The sequence below is a fragment of the Acipenser ruthenus genome, chromosome 40 (assembly GCF_902713425.1).
Source record: "Acipenser ruthenus chromosome 40, fAciRut3.2 maternal haplotype, whole genome shotgun sequence".
Taxonomy (NCBI): domain Eukaryota; kingdom Metazoa; phylum Chordata; class Actinopteri; order Acipenseriformes; family Acipenseridae; genus Acipenser; species Acipenser ruthenus.
In genome coordinates this window covers 1,239,008-1,261,035 of record NC_081228.1, presented here as the reverse complement: position 1 = coordinate 1,261,035, position 22,028 = coordinate 1,239,008, and the positions used below count along the sequence as shown (strand labels likewise).

The 22,028-nt window shown below is 39.3% G+C and overlaps 1 protein-coding gene across 3 annotated transcripts in view; it reads right to left on the bottom strand.

The window, feature by feature from the left end:
- LOC117397484 (zinc finger and BTB domain-containing protein 16-A) overlaps positions 1 to 22,028 on the bottom strand; it is an 89,307-nt gene that overhangs the window by 12,285 nt on the left and 54,994 nt on the right. For all 3 annotated transcript variants that reach the window (XM_059010405.1, XM_059010403.1, XM_059010404.1), the window contains exon 4: positions 17,192 to 17,278. In XM_059010405.1, the coding sequence (XP_058866388.1) occupies positions 17,192 to 17,278 (87 nt within the window). The remainder of the gene's footprint in view (positions 1 to 17,191; positions 17,279 to 22,028) is intronic.

Here is a 22,028-nt window from a genome sequence, read left to right as displayed (position 1 = left end):
TTACCATATGCCATACTACACATTCATCAAAAAAGACTGATGCAATGGAAGAGTATGGTACTGTAATGCTCATTTATATATCTATCTATATCTATCTATCTATCTATCTATCTATCTATCTATCTAGATATATAGATATATATATATATATATATATATAGATATATATATATATATATATATATATATATATATATATATATATATATATATATATATAGATATATATATATATAGATATATATATATATATATATATATATATATATATATATATATATATATATATATATATATAGACACACAAACACACACAAATCCATATTGTGTGGAGAGTAATTCATTCTTGAAATACTGTACCATGTTGTTTTGAAGCATTTGCTGTTATCTTTTTTTATTTATAATATTTGGTTAATTATTACAGTGCTTTTTGTGTTCAACAAAGCAAAGTGAAGTTGAATTGTTGGCAATATATTTTAACCATACCAATCTAAGTAGTCATAAAGGGCTATATTGTTTAAAATGTTCCATTCAGAAAGTTTATGTTGAAATATGGGTGTACAAAACAAATAGCTGACGTAAAATCGCCATCAATCTTAAAATCTGTCATTAGTCAGTGCAGGAAGCTAGATTAGAAGGCATAGTGTGCCTTTAAGAGAATATAATTTACAGTGTGCAGCCAGCCAGCTATAGTTCTGAGATCGTTTACAATGGAGAAAACCCTGCTTGCTGTTCCCTATCCTACAAATCCGATTTAATCAGACAACTCTACCAGTGTGGCTTGAAGTAAAAAAGGGATAATTAGTAAACAGAGAGCTACTTCACTGCTTCATTGGCATTCGAGCGGGGTTAGTGTGTCGCATTTAAAATGCAGCCTGATGAAGTCTACAAAATCAAACCATTTGTTACTCCTATTGAAGAGGCTTCAGGCCACTGGCAATTAAATTGGAATTAGTGCAGAGAATGAGATGCGGCAAATTCATACCAAGGAGGGAAGCTGTCTGGAAGATGTCTCGAGTTCAATCAAGTTTACTGTTTCTAATATGTAATGTGTAAATAACTCTGTTCCTTTGCTACCTCTAAGCCTCCACAGCCTCTTTCTTCTCCTTCAGTAATACCCTCGTCTCCAACCATGAAAGACTTTGGTGTGAAAGACATTACCCGTTTTTTTTATTTTATTTTTGTACATTTCTTTATTTCACATCCTGAAATCAGTAATGCAAAAAATAAATAAATAAACAAACTGCATTGTATTAGATTGCAATTAATGGAATGGCAACCAGGCGAGGTAAACTAGCAGCAGAAAATAGATTTTAAATTTGATCCAGACCCTTTGCCATGTTCTAAAGCTCTGCAGCTACAGGTCTCCTATAGATTCTGGCTAGGGGTCTATTCAATTGATCCAACAGTGACAAATCTAAACAGCACAAATGTTCCGATATTTAAGTCATTAAAAATAGGGTTGCCACTGGCGTATTACAAGCAGTTTTTTTTTTTTTTTATAAACGGGTACGCATTCTAAACTTGATTTGGAGAGATCTGTAAACATTATTGTGGGACATATAATTCAAGTTCACATGACTGTCAAAGTTGTTTGAGAACACATTCTCAATAAAAGTTTTGGAGCTGTATCAAAAAAAAAAAAAAAAAGAAAAAAAAAAGCATGAACCCAAATGAGGGAAACGTTTGGTCAATGTAACCCATTTATTTACCTTTTCCATATCATTGTGTGTCCGAATTGGACAGGAACAATGTGCTGTACGTTTTGTTGGTGCTTTTAAATGTAGAAAAGCCCCAGCTGCTATTCGCTCTGTGCAGTTGGTTGGGTACAATACAGCTAGGGGTTACCAGCTGGAGTTTCAATAGATGACTGTGAAGGGGGCAGAGATGCAAGATAAATGAACTGGAAATGAAAACCAAAAGCTGGAGCCGCCTCCAGAACTCACTCCAGGCCCTGGTAACTGGACAAGTCGTGGTTGCCAGGGTGTCAGCATTCCGTGCCTGCCCACTGGGAATCTCAGATCTACTGCACTTTCAGGTTCCGCCAGCAGGGGTCAACGTGGAAGGTGGTGCAAGGCGGCAACAATGCAAAACAATGCTGAATGATTTTGTCGTTCTGGGGAGCCTTAACTTAAACCCTGCACAGCTAATATTACACTCAATCTTATTATACAAAACCGTACTCAAGATTAAAGCTTTTCTTTGTATGAAGGCATTTAAATGTCGCTCAGAGTGCGGTCACCAGTGTTCTGTGTCTTATGTATCTAAACGCTGCTGTGTTTTAATAGCATTCCGTTTCCTTTCTCCTCTTTTGCTCTTGCGAGAATCGTCTGAATAGTCCTCTCCATGCAAGCTCATTACTGAACAAAACATTGGGAAAATGAAAACAAATTGTGCCGTTTTCCCAAGTGACAAACTGCCAGGATGAAATAGATTCACACTGAAAACTAATCTGCTGTATCCCATCCATTTATTTCTTCTGTTATGTATTTATTTTTCTTAAATTCAGTATGGTTTGCTCACAGTGGGGAGTCTATCTGTATTCCACTACCCAGATATTGCATGCATTTCTATGAGTTTTGCAAGCTGGAAGGAGGTCAAGCATAAAGACCCTTCCAAAACCCAAAAAAAAAAAAAATTAAAATATTCAGCGAACAAGACACATAGATTAGAACAGGTGACAGTTTTATCACTCGGGTTCATGTGTCAGTGATCCGGTTCAGTATAGGAACGTGTGAGGTTGTAGCTGTACCTAAATGAGAAACCTCACACATACTTGGATCACAACAGCTGCGCTTCACTAAAACGTACTTCCCCGTCCTTTCCTGCATCTTTATGCTGCAGCACCTAATTGTGAACTTTATGACACAGGCAGGAACCGTTCTGATTTCAGACAGGCTACTTCAGTACCTTCAAGCAGACTTTTAGTACGTACATACAATAAACATCCTATGGTCTGTTGGAACTATTTTGAAACCACAGAGTTTTTATACCTCCAGTTGCACAGCATAGTTTTTTTTTTTTTTTTTATCAATGTTTGGGACCAATTGACTAATCTTTTGCTTCTTCGGTGCCCCTTTTTACTACTGTACCAAGGGACTGCTCAGAACTACAATGGACCTGCTCCTAACTGCGACTAAAATATATATATATAATCTGCCTCTAATCTTACACTCATTACTAAATAGGCAGAGAAATTCAAGTTTCTCATTTACTGAACCGTTATTTAAGAATGTGATGCCAAAAGAATACCAGTGCTTCATATTATTTCAATTAAATCAAGTAATATCAGTCCTGTAGTTGCAGTAACAAGGTTTGTACAGGACATTTACAGTCTTAACTTAAGCAGATTATACATTATAACGGTTCCTAAACACACAGATCCTGCATCAGGGGGTCAGCAAATGTGTTAGCAGTTTGTGCCTCCTATAGAGGACCCAAGTAAAACGGTGGCCTGCAGTGCGCACCAAGCTGGCTGGAGGTCTAGTGTTGGAATTCATTGTGCACTTCGGATGATTTATTCCACTGGCCATCTGGACAGTTGGGAGACAATGTAAATGCATCTCTGAATGACCGGCCACATTAGTCATAGCCTCTTAACTCAACCCCTCTAAGTCCCTAATCTTTACACTTTCAGTCTTTTACTGCGGCCAAATGACCGGACCCCCAGTTTCACTCCGCGCCGACACGGTTTTTCCCAGCAGACAAAAGGCTTTCAGGACCTCCACTGTCCCCACCCCAGTCACGTCTGACAGGATCTGAAGTTTGTTTTGCTTTCTGAGACTGTGGGACTGGCCTGAGATTCTAAAGCCGGCCATTTGAGCCGCTGTGAAAACAGGGGCTTGCGCTGGGGGCCCACAAGCTAAATACATGAATGTGAATACATTAAAAAGCATAGCCAAATTACTTACAAATAAACTAGAATAGGGATTGCATGCCTTTTTTCCAGCTTATTGTAGGCTTTTGTGCAGCTATTATAGTATATGATGGTAAAGAACAAGCCAGCTGCCTACAGCTACAGTTTAAAAGGCAGTGTTACAAGTTTACTTTGTTGTATTCAGCTGTGTAGAGAAGGTTTATACATTAGCTCTGTGGACTCCATGTTCACAAACTTCAACAACGATTACAGCCGGAGAAGTCAAACTGTTTTGCATTAACCTGTGGTCGTCCAGTACAGCAGGAAGCAAAATATATTAGATTTTCCAAACAATTTAAGGGTCACCACTGGTCATAAATGTACAATAGTTGAGGCTAGAGAGGGAACATTGTGAAATACACATATATTAGCAATCTTAGTATACAGATATATAATAATTCTAGAGAGCTGTTACTGCGGTATGCTGTGAACAAATAAATAAATAAATACTCAATTAAAATGGGTGACTGAGGCTAAATATTCTCTTCATTAAAACAATCGGCCCCAACTCTTTTACAACTGTCTCCGAGAAACAGATGTCACTGCTGCGGGCAGAAAAAAATAAATCCAGCAAGGTTATACAAGTTTCAGAGAAAGAAAAGAAAGAAAGGACATTCTACTCATGACTGCTGACAGAAGTTAGTATCTCAATTTAAGCCTGTCGGTTTGCTCATGATCTTTAATACTGTACATGTTTATTTAGAAAGGTCTGGTCTTGACCTTGAAGGCAAACCGTAAACCGCAGCCTTTATGTGGAAATAAAAGACTTTATTTATAGATCGGCTGAGTGTCAATCACTGCAGCATCTGAGCCCAAGAGGGGAACCAAAGGGAGTCTTTCCTAAGCTGCTAATGTACAATTCCTTCTCAATCACTTGCAACCATTGTAATTCTATTAGGAGAAAGGATTGGAAGACTGAAAAAAAAACACCACACACAGAAATAAGCATAAAAAAAAGAACATTCCTATATTTATATACTGAAAACATATACTTCACTGCCAACAATTCAATGGAGGGAAACATGAAAAACCTGCTCAAAAAGCATGTTTTCAACATACACTTTCACATAGGTAATCCCCCGCAATACTGTAGCAGCACATCTAGGATCAGCTTCATGTTGAATTCTCAGTTTCTATTGGCATACACTGCTGCTGTTCTATAGACTTACAGCCTACAAGTTCAATGGCCACCAAGTCACATGGCTGACAACAAAGTCGATCCTCTTTCTATTCTTTCTTGCCGTTAGAAATGAATCAAATTGAATGATCTCTGGGGACTGTACAATCAATAAGTTCTTGAACACGAGGACTCCCCCAGTATAGCCTGTTTGGAGGCACCGCCTCACATTGACATAACCAGTTAGGCAGATGGGAGGGGGGGATGGGCGACACACAGTTGAAGTGGTTTGACCCTCCATCGCACAGCTTGTTAGTGGCAGAGTTGGGGTTCATAGCCAAGACTTGATCAACGCTCCTCAGCTCTAACCCCGTGGGCTACACTACAGCTGCTCTATTAGAATTGTAAATGTGAAGATACGTTCCAAGTTGGAATTGTTTCTTCTTTCTCATTGTAAGTTTTGCCACAGGGTGTTCTGAAAACAATTTTCTAAAAAAAAAAAAAAAAACACAAAAAGGTTGGCAGGCACTGCAAAAGCCCTGTTCTGAAAATTTGGAAGGAGGTACAAAAAATAAAATGCGACACTTAGAAAATATGGTAAATAAATCAAAAAACCCTATCGTTCGACATCAAGGTGCAAAAATAATTCACGTCTCTGGATGAAAAGTGTGGCTTGTCGCAGATTGTAAAAAAAACAAACCAAAAAACACGCTCAATTACTTTTTAAATGCGCATGTTTTTCTGGTGCCAAATTGGTTTAAAAAACAGCAGGCATCAAATCAGAACACAAAATCTGAATAATGCCAAACATAGTCTCTTGTAGCAAATTCAGGTTAACACAACACATTTCTACCACTCCCCACAGTTGTGGAGCTACCTTTCCTAGATTTTCTAACAGGTAATATAGAAGGCCATACTACAATTTCCATAATCCAATACTGAAATTACAACGCGACACTTCCATGAGAGACTACTCTCAAAGCTTTACTTTGTCCTGAGAGAAATGTAGATATTGTTAACCCCGGATATCTACCCTGAGGGTCATTTCAATTGGTCTTACTTCCTGATTCGGGTCTGTCTGCTCTCGTTCAATCAGTCAATTGTTTAACAAGTTCTGCAACTCTTAAATTGAATCTTACGAAGAAGTACTGTCAATGGCTGGTACTAGCAGACTAGCTTATAAGAGTGTCAATCCTTACAGAAAAACATCACAACTCAAAACAAAAGCTGGCGGAGCTAGCAATGTGTACCGTGCTAATTTTATACAAATAAATTTGCAAGGAATGAAAAAGTAAAATAAAAGATACTGTGATATGAAGAGTACACAGATAAAACTAGAAGAAACTAGTAAATAATCTAATGTCATTATTGGAGAGGCTGCAGAACTGATGAGAAAAGCTGAAGGTTCTGCATAACAACCTTTTACAGAACGCGAGAAAATAACGTCAAAGCCCCAAAAAACTGCTCACCATAAATCAATGCCTCAAAATGTATTAGTAAACTGCATTTTAAATGGATTCTTACATACTTCTTCCAGCCATAGCAGCCTATTGGGAAATATGTCATTCATTTCAAACGCAGATAAGGTTTAATTAGAGATTTGCAATAAAAAAAGCAGAGCCGAGTACACAGATATGCCACAGGGAAATTAAACAAAAATACATTACAATCGAGTGATTTCTAAACCACAAAAACCCAATGTACTGGCCAATATAACACGCTACTTCATGACTAGCATTATTACTACATCTACAATAACTACTAATACTACTGCTACATAGATAGATAGACAGATAGACAGATAGACAGACAGATAGATAGATAGATAGATAGAGATAGATAGATAGATAGATAGATAGATAGATAGATAGATAGATAGATAGATAGGATAGATAGATAGATAGATAGATAGACTTCAAATCAAAGTAAGATAACACTTACTCAAGAAACACAAGAAAACTTCATGAAACTAAGTCAAGCAGACAAACGATTTGGCCAATGCTTTCTTACACTGAAGGTGTTTTTTTTTTTTGTCTAAACACCTTTTACAGTTTTAAGTCACAGTCAGGAAGAAACTACGAACCAGAATGGGAAAGTACACAATGAAGCTTAGCTAAGGTTTCAAACAAAAGGCAATGCTGACATGTTTGGGAACGCTGGAGCTGTATGTACAGTGTGCACGAGTTGCCCCTCAAGATAAGGAAGATTCCCCAGTGAGGCGCACACTTCACATTGTTATCTGTGTACTCTGCCTCAATCTTACAGTTTCTTCTCCTACCATATATCAACCTCGACAGAACCCAGGAAACGAAAGCGTGGAGAGGAGGGAGTCTGGTATCATTGTACAAAGTGCACTATAAATTGCGATATTTGGCCAGCCTGCAAGTTACAATTCTCGTGGTCGTCTTGTTTGTTTCTCTTGAAGAGCCTGCAGGCTTACGCTGACACACACACACACATTTCACACTAGCGCCATCCAATTTAAAAGGATGCTTATCAGCATGTCAGGCTGGGATTAGCTTGACAGAGGCTGTTTTCATTCAAATGTGGAATGTACTCAAGGCAGGGACCAGACTGCTGTAATGAGGACATATACATATGTAAAATAAATAAAGAACGAAATAAATAAAAAGCACACACTGTACTAGGGATCTGCGTGAACCACCACTGACATTAAGTTAACTGTTCTGCTCTTTTAGACAGCATAGAGTGCAATTCGGAGCCCCCCTCAACGTTGGCCAAGCCTAAAGGGACCACCCTGGGGTAGAAGTGTAATCCTGTTCCTATGACCGTGGTGCCCTATGCCCTGACAGCTTACCAACTATTCCAAATTGTACTGTGCATAGGCTGTGCTTCAAACGGATTAAGTGAAAAACCTATTCCACGTCAAGCCAATTTAAAACCTTCAAAATCTGAAGCTCTCAGTGTATTAAAGACCCACTTAGCTAACTGACATTGCATTCACATCAAGACCCCAACTGTGATATAACGTCAGGTAGCCCCAAAACATGTACCCCCTTTTGTAGCCACATTCTCGTGCCTTCCTGCAATTTTATATTTGTTCATGCTCGACACAAAAAGAAGAAAGGAATTTTTTTTTTTTTTTTTTTTACATACAAATAAACGATGGTCTTGTAAATAATAAAACCACGAAGGTAACAGAAACTTCCTTCTCACAAACTTTTCTTTAACTTTTCTTTTTTATAATAAAAGGTCTTAGGTCAATCTGTCTTATAAAAAATTTTTATAATTGACAGCACCTCCTCCCCCCCTTTTCCCAGGGTAAAAAGAAAAAGCTGTTTTTGTGTGTGCCTCTCTTCCTAGCTCTCACTGTACAAAAGGAAGCGGATTTGCAGTTAAGACACATAAGATGACCCGCTGACCCCATGTCGCTGAAAAGTCCTCAATGGCATAAATACCACCTAATCAATCACATTCCAGGAGGGCGAGTCCACTGGCCCATGGGCCAAGCTTATGAGAGGTGCACTGTAAACGGACACCAGGGTCTCAAAGGCACCCCCACCCTGTTCAGCATTCCAGGAGCTGGGAGGGATTTCTACTGTGGACCTGGGGGGCACAAATCATACAGCAACCTTCGCACCTTCTCTCCAAAAACTACCAGCAACACATACTGTACGCTGGCATGCCTCTGCATGCTTTTGAAAAATAATCGTATTACTACTTTCTGGTTTTGATGTACATTAATGTCCCAATCGTACAAAATAAACCGATGGACATGTGCAAAAACTGTATTGAGTTTGGGGGGAAAAAAAATGTCTGCATTCATAAAACTTGTTTGCCTCGTACGGTTCAATTTGTTTAAATCTCAGAAGTCATTTGATTTCACCAATTAAAACAAATAATGAAATAGTTTAAAAATAATCATTCAATTCGCAGAGAGAATCGATATGGTGTCTGCAGAGAACACAGTTCACTGCCACAGCGTAATGCGAGAGTCTGTTGGTCAGAATGCAAACCCCCATTACACAAGAGACCATGTGACAATTACATGGTTACACTTGAGTTCCAAAGAAACACCAGGTTCACAGCACGTTCCTTTTCACAAGAACATTTTTAGATGGATGCAAAAAAAGTAGTCTTCTTTGCCGTTTAGTCTGACACCTTCAAAACCAAAAAGAGCCAACCTGATTGTTCAAAACACATCCTTTTCATGCCATTATTTAATGATATATTTTTGTCCGAAAATGAATAAATAATAGCTTTAAAAAGAGAAACATACAACAAGTTGACTGCCATGAAAAGTATCCGAGCATATCTTACTATGACACTTAAAAGTTAATTCAGTATACTGGATCAAATCCAACAAAGAAGTAAGACTGGGCATAGTTCACCAACTCCAATTGGGCTGTTATATTATTGTCAGCACTCAGTCTGAACCTTCAAGTTCCATGTGCTCTAGCACACAACCCCCGAATGCCATATGAATGTGCTAGACACACTTCAAAACACAGATACATAAACTACACTTTCACTACACTGTACAGTACTCACACTTTACTAGCATCATCTAGCACATGTACTTGCATATAATAATTATAATAATATCAAAATGATCTAGATCTGGAAATCAATTTGATCAAATGCCTGTTAATTAAATAAGTAGTAAATACTATTAAACCACCAAAAACAGAAAGATATTACTGTAAATAATATTGTTTTACATAAACATTATTATTTATTTTTTTTAGTTATTCATCCATCCATTCAGTCAGTCATTCATCCACCTTCAAAGACGGTTAACAACAAATTTGTCAGGAGCCGAGAAAGAGTCACTAGGCAACCAGTTTTGATAATGCCTTTGTTTGGGGTGAAAGGTTAGAAGTGTCCACGCTAATCTCTGCGTTCACAATTATGTTACAAGAAAAGATTCCTCCGGAGCCGAACAAAAAGGGGCTCCGTCACTACGAAGTGAAAAGTGTTTGCACTGTAAATGAAACACAGGGCACGCAATCCATTGTGTGTGTCGTACAGGACCTCCTTAAAGGATTAGACAAACGACAACTCTGAAATCAAACTACCCCAGCTTGGTTCCTGACAAAATATCGTTTTTCATGTTTGTTATTACAAACTCAAGGTTGATGACTAACAAGATCACTAACTATTAATGATTTACTAATATTTCCTGCCGTCCTTACAATCAATTCTGTGATTGTAAGGATGGCATACATTAACAATTTGTATTAAACAAAAGTTATTCCCCCGATCACATCATTTGTAAAGTATATTATATTGAATAATACAGTACAGTGCAGCCACAGTGTAGATCATCTACCTGTATTTTGAATTACATCTTCATGTTCTGCTGGTGCTGCAGTGAAGGAAGAATCAATCAATGCTAGAAAGCAAGGGAGGATGGCACGTTGCTGCCAAGAGATTTAAATCTTGAGCTAATGCTTGTTCAGTGCTAGACACCAGGGTCTCAAAAGCATTGTAAAAGGATCAAGCAACACATGTCACAAAGAGTTTTGTGGCCAGCTTCTCCGAACCCTGCTGGCCTTATTATTAAGCATGAATGAGAGGGCCAACAGGAGTCCATAATCTTGCCACAACTTTTTTTTTTTTTTTGTTACATGCTGTGTTCCTGCTAATGGGTTTCCGAGGGACTAATGCTGCACAATTCTCCCCCAAACCGTGGATTTCAGATTGAATGATTCACTGTACGGTGTTTTTAAACTGAGCAACACATTCCAAAAGCAATTCTTCATCGGAATACGTCTTCAATGTTGTTTACACAGTGGCGCAGAGGAGCCTACATGTACACACACTACAACTGACAAGAAGTGTACAGAATTAGATACCATTGCCAAATGTAACCAGACAACAGATATTGACTAGAACAGCTTGTACATCAATCAATGCAAAAAAATAGAATAAATGTCAAGGTGTATTTTACTAGCCATTTTTTAAATATTTAAAAATCTTCAAAGCAGATTGCGCTGATAACTGCAAACCTATTTAAGATGCCGGGGTCAAACCGTCTCGTAAAATGTCCCAAATAACCCTAAATGAACAACTCCGGAGACTCCATTGGTCAGTCAAGTGAACCTGAGACGTCTGCATGGCACCTCCGCCAAACGTTTACTGCAGGGGGCACATCAAACTTAGCAGGAGACAGGGAGCAGGGTTCAAATTCAAAGAGCAGCTCGTGCCACCTGTTTATTAACACAATGGGAAGGAAGCGTATTATCTAAACAAACGAATGCCTAGATGAAAGCTTGCTCCTCCAAATCTGCAGTTCTTAATGAAGAGTCCCGTCGATTTACAGTCTGTAAATGACACTGTTCTTAATTGCATGGGAACCCCCCACTTCACAACAGGATAGTTTATAGACTTCGGGTCTAGTAAATCCCCTGCCAGTCTCCACTGGAAGAGGTCCAAAAATCCACTGGCCCGCAATACAGAACAGGACTCCCCCAGCTGTAAATGTTAACTGACTAGGATGAGGGAGTGTTTAAGACACTAGACCACACTGCATGGAGGAGTGGCGTTGAGCAGAGGTCTCTCCCGCCAGAAGAGCGGGTTCATTAGACGAATAAGCAGGGGCTGTAAATCATTGCTGGTTACTATACTGGAGTGAGCGGAAATTCTGGAAGCACCTTTGGCATTTAGCACACTATACTGCTCATAGGAGACTGAATGGGAATAGATCATATTAATGGGAGACCTAAAACAGAATGAGTTTCTACTGGATAAGAGTGAATGTGTTTGATTTCTTCAATTTAAAACAACATGTACACCTACGGTCAAAGATTGTTTTAAACTGCTAAGAAAAACTTCAATGCAATGCGTATTACCCAATATATATATATATATATATATATATATATATATATATATATATATATATATATATATATATATAAACACACAAATACCACTGAAAAGCTACAATATGTCTTCACTACAGTGATTCGAAAGAACTCAAAGTTTGCTGCAGTGTTTACCATATTTGGCCACCAGGGGTTGCTATATGCTAGTAAAAATCCCATTTCAATGACGGTTTTACAAACAAGGGAATCTGGGTTGGAGATATGTTGCAATATGCTGTGTGCCTTGCTAATTATGGTTTTAGTGGGACATATTCTCTAAAAAAAAAAAAAAAAAAAAAAAAAAAAACATTTAATACAACAATATCCTCTAGCCAAACTGTTTTAGCATCAAAACAAAACGACAAGTGCGAGCAAAATCTAAACAAAATATTTTACTTTGTCCTGTGACTTCAGAAGTAAGAGGTATAGCCGGGGAGTGCGGAAATCTGCTTGGTTTGAGATTCATGCTTATGCTGTGCGGTTTAAACTCTTTGCCACATGGGCCGGGGCAGACGCTTCTTATTTAAAAAAAAAAAAAAAAACACAAAAAAACACACAACACAAGTGACCTGGCTTGAGAAAAAGACTGTTGCCAAGGCAAAATTCAAAAGGATATTTACAATGTATTCAGTAGATATCAATCGCGCACCAGTGGGACTCCAGCTTGCTTTTGCAGATTGACTGAATTACTTCAAAAGCAGGTAAGCTCACAGAACCTGTTTATCTTGTTGACAGGAGGACTGTCAAAATGATAACACACACAGCAACCTATATACGGCAACGCAACAATTACTTCAATTCATTTAGGAAGCGGTAAACACGCTATTCATCTGCGTGGGCCTGGTCTGCTGACATGTAGAACCGCGGCTAGGTAAATAATAAAAGGAAAGAGAGAGGGAGAGATAAGCTTAGGAGAGTGATTTGCTGCTCACATCTGAGGGAAATGCTCATCAATTTAAAATAGCCAGACCTTTCCTAGAGGAGGTTCACACTCAGTTCTTGAAAACGATGAGCAGTGATAACACAATGCAGCAGCAGCAGCAGCTAGCCAGAGAGGGTTACTCCGAGAGGCAAACAACTTTTTCAGAGCCCTTTGGCATTGAGTGGAATCTAACTTTGAAACATGCAAATGAATTACCTAGATACGACATAACCGCATGCAAATTAAATTACCTAGTAGATACAACATAAACGCATGCAAATTAGTAGAATTTGTTGTTGTGGAGAAGTCGTACAGCCGGTTTACAATAGCAACAAAACATACTGTAGATGGAGATGATAGTTCACAAATTACTGTAGAACAAATGCACTGGACAAACTACAGTCTGACTCAATCCTGAGTCACTATAGGTCATATTCCTAAAGGGTAAATATAGCTCTACGTGTTGCAGACTTCAATGCACTCTAGGTGAACGCTTTAGGAATATGACTCAGATGACACACGAGGTAAAAGTGGTATCCTGAGTTTAGCAAGCATTCAGGCAAACTACTCTTTAGCAACCTTACAATGATGTGACAACTTAATGATGGCACAATTAACTAAATGCTTAACAGACGCCTTATCTAAGCTAATCTAATTGAGATCACACAAACACCCCTGACAAGAGTGCAGCCTTGCAAAGAAAAAAAGAAACTACAAATAAAACCCTGCAATTTGAATGCAACATGGGAAGATATCCCTAAAGCTGCCGTGGAGTTCTGTATTTCACACTGCAGTGTCTTGCCCCCCCCCTCTCCCTCTCTCCCTCCTCCCCCCCCCTCCTCTGCGAGCCCCTTCCAAACTATTTCTGGCCAGAGAAAGCAACTGTTTATTTTTCAACCCGACTAGCTAGAGTTACGCCGTGTTCCCAGCGAAATCTAAGTGTTCCATTGCTAACATGTTTCTCATACTTCACCTCCCTTTTATAACCAGATACAGAGCTATCCAGTTCTGCAGGGAAATACATGACTCAAGATCACATGCGTTTAATGAGAGGACTTGAGAATGGGTGAATCCGCAGACTAGTTAGCTAGTATTTCACATCTGGAAGAATGGACTAATAAAAAGGTCAAAACACTCACCAAGTATCAATAAATCAATGCATCTGGATTAATGGGTAATTATCTAATTGTGTTAAAGAGGGATAATCTCAAATTTCTGACTGGTGATGATGCCATGTGTTGAGATCACGCAATGTATTTATATGACTTTGTTTGATGATTTACTTTCTTAATTTAGGGTCTATTTTAATGATCTAAACACCGGAAGACTTGAATACTTCCCCTGGTTATCCCTATATTAAGGTTTTGCCCCAGGGATAATGTATTGATCACTCATTGAAATGCATATATGGTACAATCAAAATATATTGAAATGAGGTCTGAGGAACATTAAAAATGTTAAGGTCTGCCGCTGTTTCATTAAAGTCAATGGTATTGTATGAACGTAGACCCCACTGCCCTCCAGATAAACCTTGTGTGTGCAAGGTGTTTCATTTCAATAGGTTTTATATAAAATCCAATACAGACAACAATACCATTTTTCAATACGAAATCCCAAATCATAAATGAATTGTTTCTACCTAACTCTAAAACACACACAGGTTTCAAAACCCGTCTCTATAAAATAAAAGGAAGACACATTTTTTCATTGGAAACCGTCCATCCATTTCACGCACAGCTCAGATGGGTATTTAAACCGGTGATCTAGCAACAGTAATATCCTTTGAGCTCGGATGTCTTTGAAACTAGGTCACGTCTGAAACTATGACAGCGCTGTGGTGTGCATAAACAACAGCACATGATGTTTTTCTGAAATCCTTGGCACCAAACTCTTGGCCCAACACCCCCCTCCGGTCATGGAGTTGGTACTGAAATATTATACAATTCACCTTTGATATTCCTGCTAGCCAAGTCCCATTATATTATGGGATGATCGCGGCAATTACAGTTTGTAACATAAGAGCGTTCTTTTCTTCTGGGGTAATTCACTTCTGAATCCTGGACAGGTTCGATGGCATCAAAACCAGCTGCCTGGCATCATTCATTCAGGACAATCAAACACTGCAGTCTGCAGGAGGAGAATTACCTTGGCTCCTTGGCATATTTCAAGCCATTCAAGGCATCGCTTCACTTTTTTTTTTTACTGCATTTAATTTAATAAGTAAATTAAGTTATTAAGTCAACAGGCTAAGTCAACAGCTTTCAATGAGAGAAAGGTCTTGCATTACCCAGAGATACTGTATACTGACAGAACTCTCATAATGTTCTGCTAGGACCATGGTAAAAGATAAAAAGCAGACTGATTGAACAGCAATCATTTGGAGTCGTCAGACTTGGCACTGCTCAAAGTGGTACCAGAAAAGGCCATTGTTAATATTTAAAAAACCAAAAAACTATAACACTGCCCCAACTGGCAATTATTTTATTAATAATTATTCTTGTTTTCAACTCTTTAAAACAGGGGTCTTTAAAATTAACGAAAAGCGGGGTGCAGCAGCTCAGTAAGGCGTTTCATCTTGTTTAGTTGTTTTGGGGTTTAAAATACCACGTAATAGACAAGAACTGACGCTACATCACAAAAAAGTCAACTGTGGTATGTCAGGTTACAAACGATTAAAGAAAACCTGCAACTTGCACATCAAAAAAATACTTGACTGATTGAAAAAACATTTCGGCTTAGCATCGCCTTCATCAGGGTACCACGTGCCACGCAGCACGACCTCGATCTTTTTAAAGAATCTCTGGAAGTCTTCAGTTACTGTAAAAATATGTATGCTGCTGGAGGCATGATTTGATAGCTGTGAAAGAACAGGAAGCACCACTTCACGCCCTCTAGTACCCTCTCTTTGGACACGCTGCCAAACTGAAGCCAAGAACCGAATATTTACCACTCAGCAGGACAAGGCTGAAAACACCATCTCTGTACCAACAAGAATGAACTATTTATGTGATGGGAGTCACGTCAAAACGTACGGTCATGTAAAACTGTTAACCATACCACACAATACACTGCGCAGCGCCGTGCCGATACACGCTGAATAAAAGAAGACTCTCGTCACATCCGTAGCCTACGTATTCATGACAGGTTCCTCCAGGTCCTCCCAGATACTGAAACTCAACACATTGCAGGAAACAATGTGGATAAGCAAGGCTTTACTCTAAGAGTCTGAGTGCTTGCGTGCTTTCAAATAAGCATCTCTGGTCTTTTAAATGTGTTAACTAGATTAAAGACTGGGGTCTGGGGCACAAGGTAGTTGTATAATTTTCTCATAACCCCTTACATAAACAACCATGTAAATACTACTACTACTAATAGTATATAATTAAATTCTATAGACATGTGCTGAGCATATAGGTCAACATACTGTAGTGAGTAAAACAAAGCTCTCCATATAAACTGCTCTTTCAAACAGAGGAATCAAGATGGCAGTTGTGTGCATTCTAAATTTAAACAGCTTTTCGGTCGTTAGTGTGTTCCCCAGTCCCAGTGCGTCCCTCTCATGGTTCGGAGCCCTTCTTAAAAGGAGTCTCATACAGGCTTAGATAGAAAAGTTCCAAAAACTCCTAGGCGTCCTCCATGGCCTGAATGTGTGCTCAAGTACAGTGTATGCGCCGCGAACGTTCAGCACAATGCCAGCTGGAGAGTGTCACGTCACCAACAATGATGGACTTTTGTCTTGTTTTTGTTTGTCTGTGTCTGTGTGTTTGATGCTGGTGCACTTTCCCCCCCTAGAATACTTAGAAAAGATGGCCTGTTAGAGAAAAACCAAACAAAACCACACATGCCCGTATCTGAACCCTCTCACAGGTGAGAGTAGTGCAAAGAGGATTCAGGCAGTGCACCCAATACAGACATATACAAACCAATACAAACTAACATCAAAGTCTGTGTGACTGTGTGCAATTTTCAACAGTAAAGAGACTAAAGAGGATACTGTATTACTGTCATTCCTGTTTAAATAATCACTGGTGGATTCAGTGGGTGAAATTAAAAGAGGCCTCCTCATCCCGCTACTAAATTAAGCAAGGCTTCTCCTCTTTAACACTGCAGCAGTTTTAATTCTCTCTGTCACTTCTTATGAACCTCAGGAGTCTGATAAACAACTGGTGACCCAGCTAATGAAACTACCAGATCTTGGATACCCTCCTCGGCAATTTTCTTCAGCGATGCAGCAAATTCATGTTACCGATGGGTCATTAAAGACCTTTCTGGACCAGTCGTGGAGCTTTTTACCAGAGTCGATACATGCATTGTCCATATGCTGTACAGCTAGGATACACAGTTCCAGTTCAACACACGAGTTCTAAAAGGAGGACGGACCTTTAGGAAGCATTTTAACAGCCTACCTGTATGTGTTTGTCTATGGGCCTCCAAAGCATCTTCCTGTGAGAACTGTGCTCCACACTGATCACAGGCGAAGGGTTTCGCACCAGCTACAAAACAAAACACAAAATAAAACATATGAATCATTGCAGGTTTTTTTTCTGAACTTGTAACCTTTTGTTCCCTGAACGAGCCAACAAATAAATAAAAGTTGTATTCATACTTGGCAGGCCTTTGTGACATTTCTGGGAACCTGTAGCACAGCATTGTCACACTGTACAATAAGAGACTCGATTGTTAAGACATAGTTTCAGAAAGCTGCAAACAATGTAGAGGTGGATGGGATATACTTTATAAAAAGGGGCGCTAAAGCACTTTCAATACAACCACAACAATAAAAGGGTCATATTTCAATCAACATTGTAACGCCTGCTCAAGCGTTTTGGCTAAACAGATTAACAACCCTTTGAAGTCTTACAGTGAATTCCAATGAATCCAATATGAATTACGTGAGGTTGTAATGTAATTACACTTGCATGGCATTCGGAGGTACAGCACATCTAACTGAAATCCCAAGAGCTGCTGAAGTGCAGATGAGAGAAGGCCGTACAGAGCGTGCTGTGCGTCGACTGTCACCCAGCTCTGAGAAAGACAAACAGGTGCGGAACGTGTAGGAGTTCTTTGAAAACCAACTTTGACACATTCTGGGTATTGTTTCTAAACAGTACTGTAGCTTTTACGAGCAAAACAGGAAGTCGCTCATCAGATAAAGACGGAGATAAAAAAAAAAAATTAAAAAAATTACCTCCGACACAAATCACTGAATATAGAAGCATGATGCTTTACTTTTTCGATCTGCTTAAAACAAAAAAGGTGAGCAAATACTATTATTTTTTAGTTTGAACAATTCTCAATATACAGCTTTAAACCTGTAGAATGAAAATAAATTTTATAACGATGACGCCCAACATCTCAACCCTTTGCCTCTCTAATCGAATTGTCTTTTACTGCACCAGTGATTTATTGACTCTTATTACCATTAAATATTCTGTTTTAAAATAAGTGATTGTCATTATCGCCTTTAAACAAAAAGAGGTCAGAAACACAGGTTCTCTGAGCACCCAGGACATTAATATTGATGATCCTCCCTCAAACACTACATGTTCTTTTATTTCGAGATCAAAGCAAACGGAACTCTTTATCAGAAGCTCCAGTCCTGGTGTATCAGTAACAGGGGTCAGGTTGCATGCTGACGATTCACCCTCAAACAGAGTTAAGAACATAAGAAAGTTTACAAACGAGAGGGGGCCATTCAGCCCATCTTGCTTGTTTGGTTGTTAGTAGCTTATTGATCCCAGAATCTCATCAAGCAGCTTCTTGAAGGATCCCAGGGTGTCAGCTTCAACAACATTACTGGGGAGTTGGTTCCAGACCCTCACAATTCACCCAAACAGGGACTTGAACCCTGGACCCTCTGATTAAAAGTCTGATGTTCTACCAACTGAGCTATCCTGGCTCATGGATTGTACAGTATTTTTAGATATTTAATGTGCGCAGAAGCTGTGCGGACCAATTCCTTAACTCAATGGAGCATCAGGTGTTTGTGACTACAGTCTAAAAGATTAGGTAATAATAGCCCAGGCTACAATGATTCATAGCACAAGGTGGGATACTATATAGTCCTGGCCTCGATAATCCAGATCTGTCCTTCATCAGCGCGCTTCTACGAGGGAAAAAAAATAAAAAAAAGAGACTGCAAATGTGATCGCTGAATTGTGTCTTTATAGTGGTGAAGAATTTTAAATGATTCACTCAGGGACGAGAAGCAAAACTGGTATGCCTCATGACATTCCCTCCCGGAGTCCATGCATTTGTGAAACTGATGGGAAGTTAATGCAATGTAACGCACCTTCGATTGACATTATACATCAGATACTAAAAACTTCAAACCAAAATCTTCTGCAGCCATTACCAAGCTAGAGCCACTTGGTTCTACAGCCTGCATTAACCTCTCTCCACGCACAGAGACCATGCCCTCACCCCCTCTTGGAAGACTGTGTGAAGCAGCAGGTACTAAAACAAATCAAAGGGGAAATGGGATGCAGCAATACGTGAGCAAGCTAAAAGGCACAAATAAAACTGGCTCTGTAGCACATAAAACACACACAAGAGTCTTGTTTCTTGGTCGTTAGCTGCCACAGTGACAACAACCAGCACCCCAGTAGGAGATCTTTTTTTTGGGACAGCAGTAAGCAAATTAAAGTGATACATTTTCACCTCTCTCTTTGATCAATAGTTGCGGTCTTGATTTAAAAAAAAAAAAAAAAAAAAAAACAAACAAACAAACAAACAAACAAACAAACAAACAATCACACCTCTTTAGGATACAGCCCTTAAACCCACCTTGAAACATAAGCATAGATGGAAGCCAAATACATCGCTTGTCTCTAAACACACGCAGGCACCCCCCCACCCCCACCCCACACACACCCACCCACCCACACAACTGTGATATCAAACAACTGAGATGAGCGCAGCCACGTGCCATTGAGAAAGATTGCGTTTTCACTTCCCTTTACAAATATTTTGCAACGAAGAAGGGTAAAAGCATGTTTCTTTCTAAGATTTGGCTCAGAATTAGAGGATTCCATATCAGCTAGGCAAATTCACTACTGTTTAAACCAGGATCTTCACATGGTCCATTTTTCATTAAGTAAGAACCGGAAAGCCCAGTTTAAGTAAAAACATTTAGATCAGAAGCTTCCGCTCTGAGCGGGTAGCATTCCTTAAGTTTATAAATAAGCTTCACACACACACACACACACACACACACACACACACACACACACACACACACACACACACACACACACACACACAACACCCATCTCCTGAATGTGCTGTGAGGCTTTAGCACTCTGTTATATAAGAAAGTACACTTAGTACCCAAAACAGCAAGATCCATAAAACAAAACACAGTGCTGCCAGAACAAGCAGTACAGATACAACATTCTTGTCTTTTTTTTATTTATTTTTTCCTTCGGGCTATAACAAGCTGTCCTGTACAGTTTTATTTACAGTACCCTCTTAATCAGCCACAGAACAGTACGCTGCCTGAAAATTCAGAAGCCAGTCCGGTACTGTGTGTTCCCTGATTCAAGCAGATGAGTACCACAAGCATAACATTTATCAACCAAAACAAAAAAAAAAAACCTGGACTGCAGCCAGCATCCCTCTAATAAACAGAGCCGCACAGAGAAAAACTGTGATTGAATATGTAAATAGATAACAAGGTTAATTTGACTACCCGAGCCAGTCAGGAAATGTCAACGATTGCGTTGGTATTGTGGGTCAGGAGGCGGGAACGCAGAACATGTTAACCGTTTAGGGACAATTTTACTGAAACTCATTTTTCCTGTTACAACACTATACCCTAACTCTGATGGAAGCAGTTTGCTTCCTTCTCTCATCCCATTCCTGTGTTACAGTTAATAAGCCTCAGGCACCCATTGCCTGTTACACAGGAAGTGAATATAAAAACCTCAGAAACAAAAGGTGAATTTAGCCAAAACGTTTCTCAGCTTGACTTTCTCGTACAGTTACACCTTTGAAGTTCTGGATGATTAATGTTGTTATGCTAACCAGTAGTTTATTCATATTATTCGTTTTCATTTTTTGGCCTAGTACCCAGTGTTTGTTCTGCTTCCTTTTTTTGCTGTGTTTATAATTCAGTGGTCATAAAAAGGTGTCCGGTTTGTCAGCTGTGGATACACAAAGGCCTCCACAAGAAGAGAACTCAGACAGTGCTAGATTCCACACGCTAATCTGCTAAAGAGCTCCCAGTCCAGAGTGGATCACTATCAAAAAAGCTGGAGGGGCATGTTTATCCTTGCATGTCCCTCTTGTCACTAGACTCTTCACACAGAATGCAAAAGGTGCCAATTCTATTAAAGGGTTATTTGTCCTGTCAACGTTGTCTTTTAGAAACTTGACCTAAAAGATTCGCCACCCCAAACAGGAGAAAATGACTATCAAGCAGTCCCAACCCAAGCTGAATCCAAACAAACCGTCCACGGGCTATTGCACTGCACTGGCTTGACATTTTACTCAGTAGAGAATGGACTTCCTTCGGCCTGTCCTTCCTGTCTTGTTTCTCAAAGATACACTGGGCTGGTTAAACTTAGAGGAAGCTCCGGTATGGTAGGAATGGGGCATTTAAACCACGGTTGAAAAAATCTACTTCTGTTCTGTTTAGAAGCATCTCTACAAAACTTACATGCGATAAAATATAGGTTTGGAAGCACCTTCTTAATTCATTTTAAAACTGCACACACATTCTCATGAAGGTCTTTTACTAAGAGGTCTGAAGCACTGTACTGTATACTAAGGGGGAGCTTGACCAAGCTTTATGTTTATACAGGGACCACTCATTGCATTGCAGGTATTTACTGTTTTTAATGCCTGGTGTTTTTATACAGAGCTGTAAAGAAGGCAATTTTATGTCCCCACCAGGTTTCTCTGCTATCATCCTGGCTTTCCCGAGGTCACAAAGACAGCAATAAAACAGGGACTAGATTCTAAATCACCATTTGAAGCAGCAGCAGCTTTGGCATTTGATTATGTGACAGAAATCCTCTCTCTCTCTCTCTCTGTCTCTGAATATAAAAATCTCTTTCACTTTTCTGCCTCTCTCAAACACTGTTGAGGCTGCAACTAAAATCGTTTGTGCTGACCGAGAACCCACCAACAAGCAGCACAGCTTCTGTCCAGCAGACCACAGAGACACGGCATTCGAAAGGTCTTTACTATGCTGTAAACAGATTTTATTGCCAATACAGGGAGTCTTCTTTTTGATCTAGT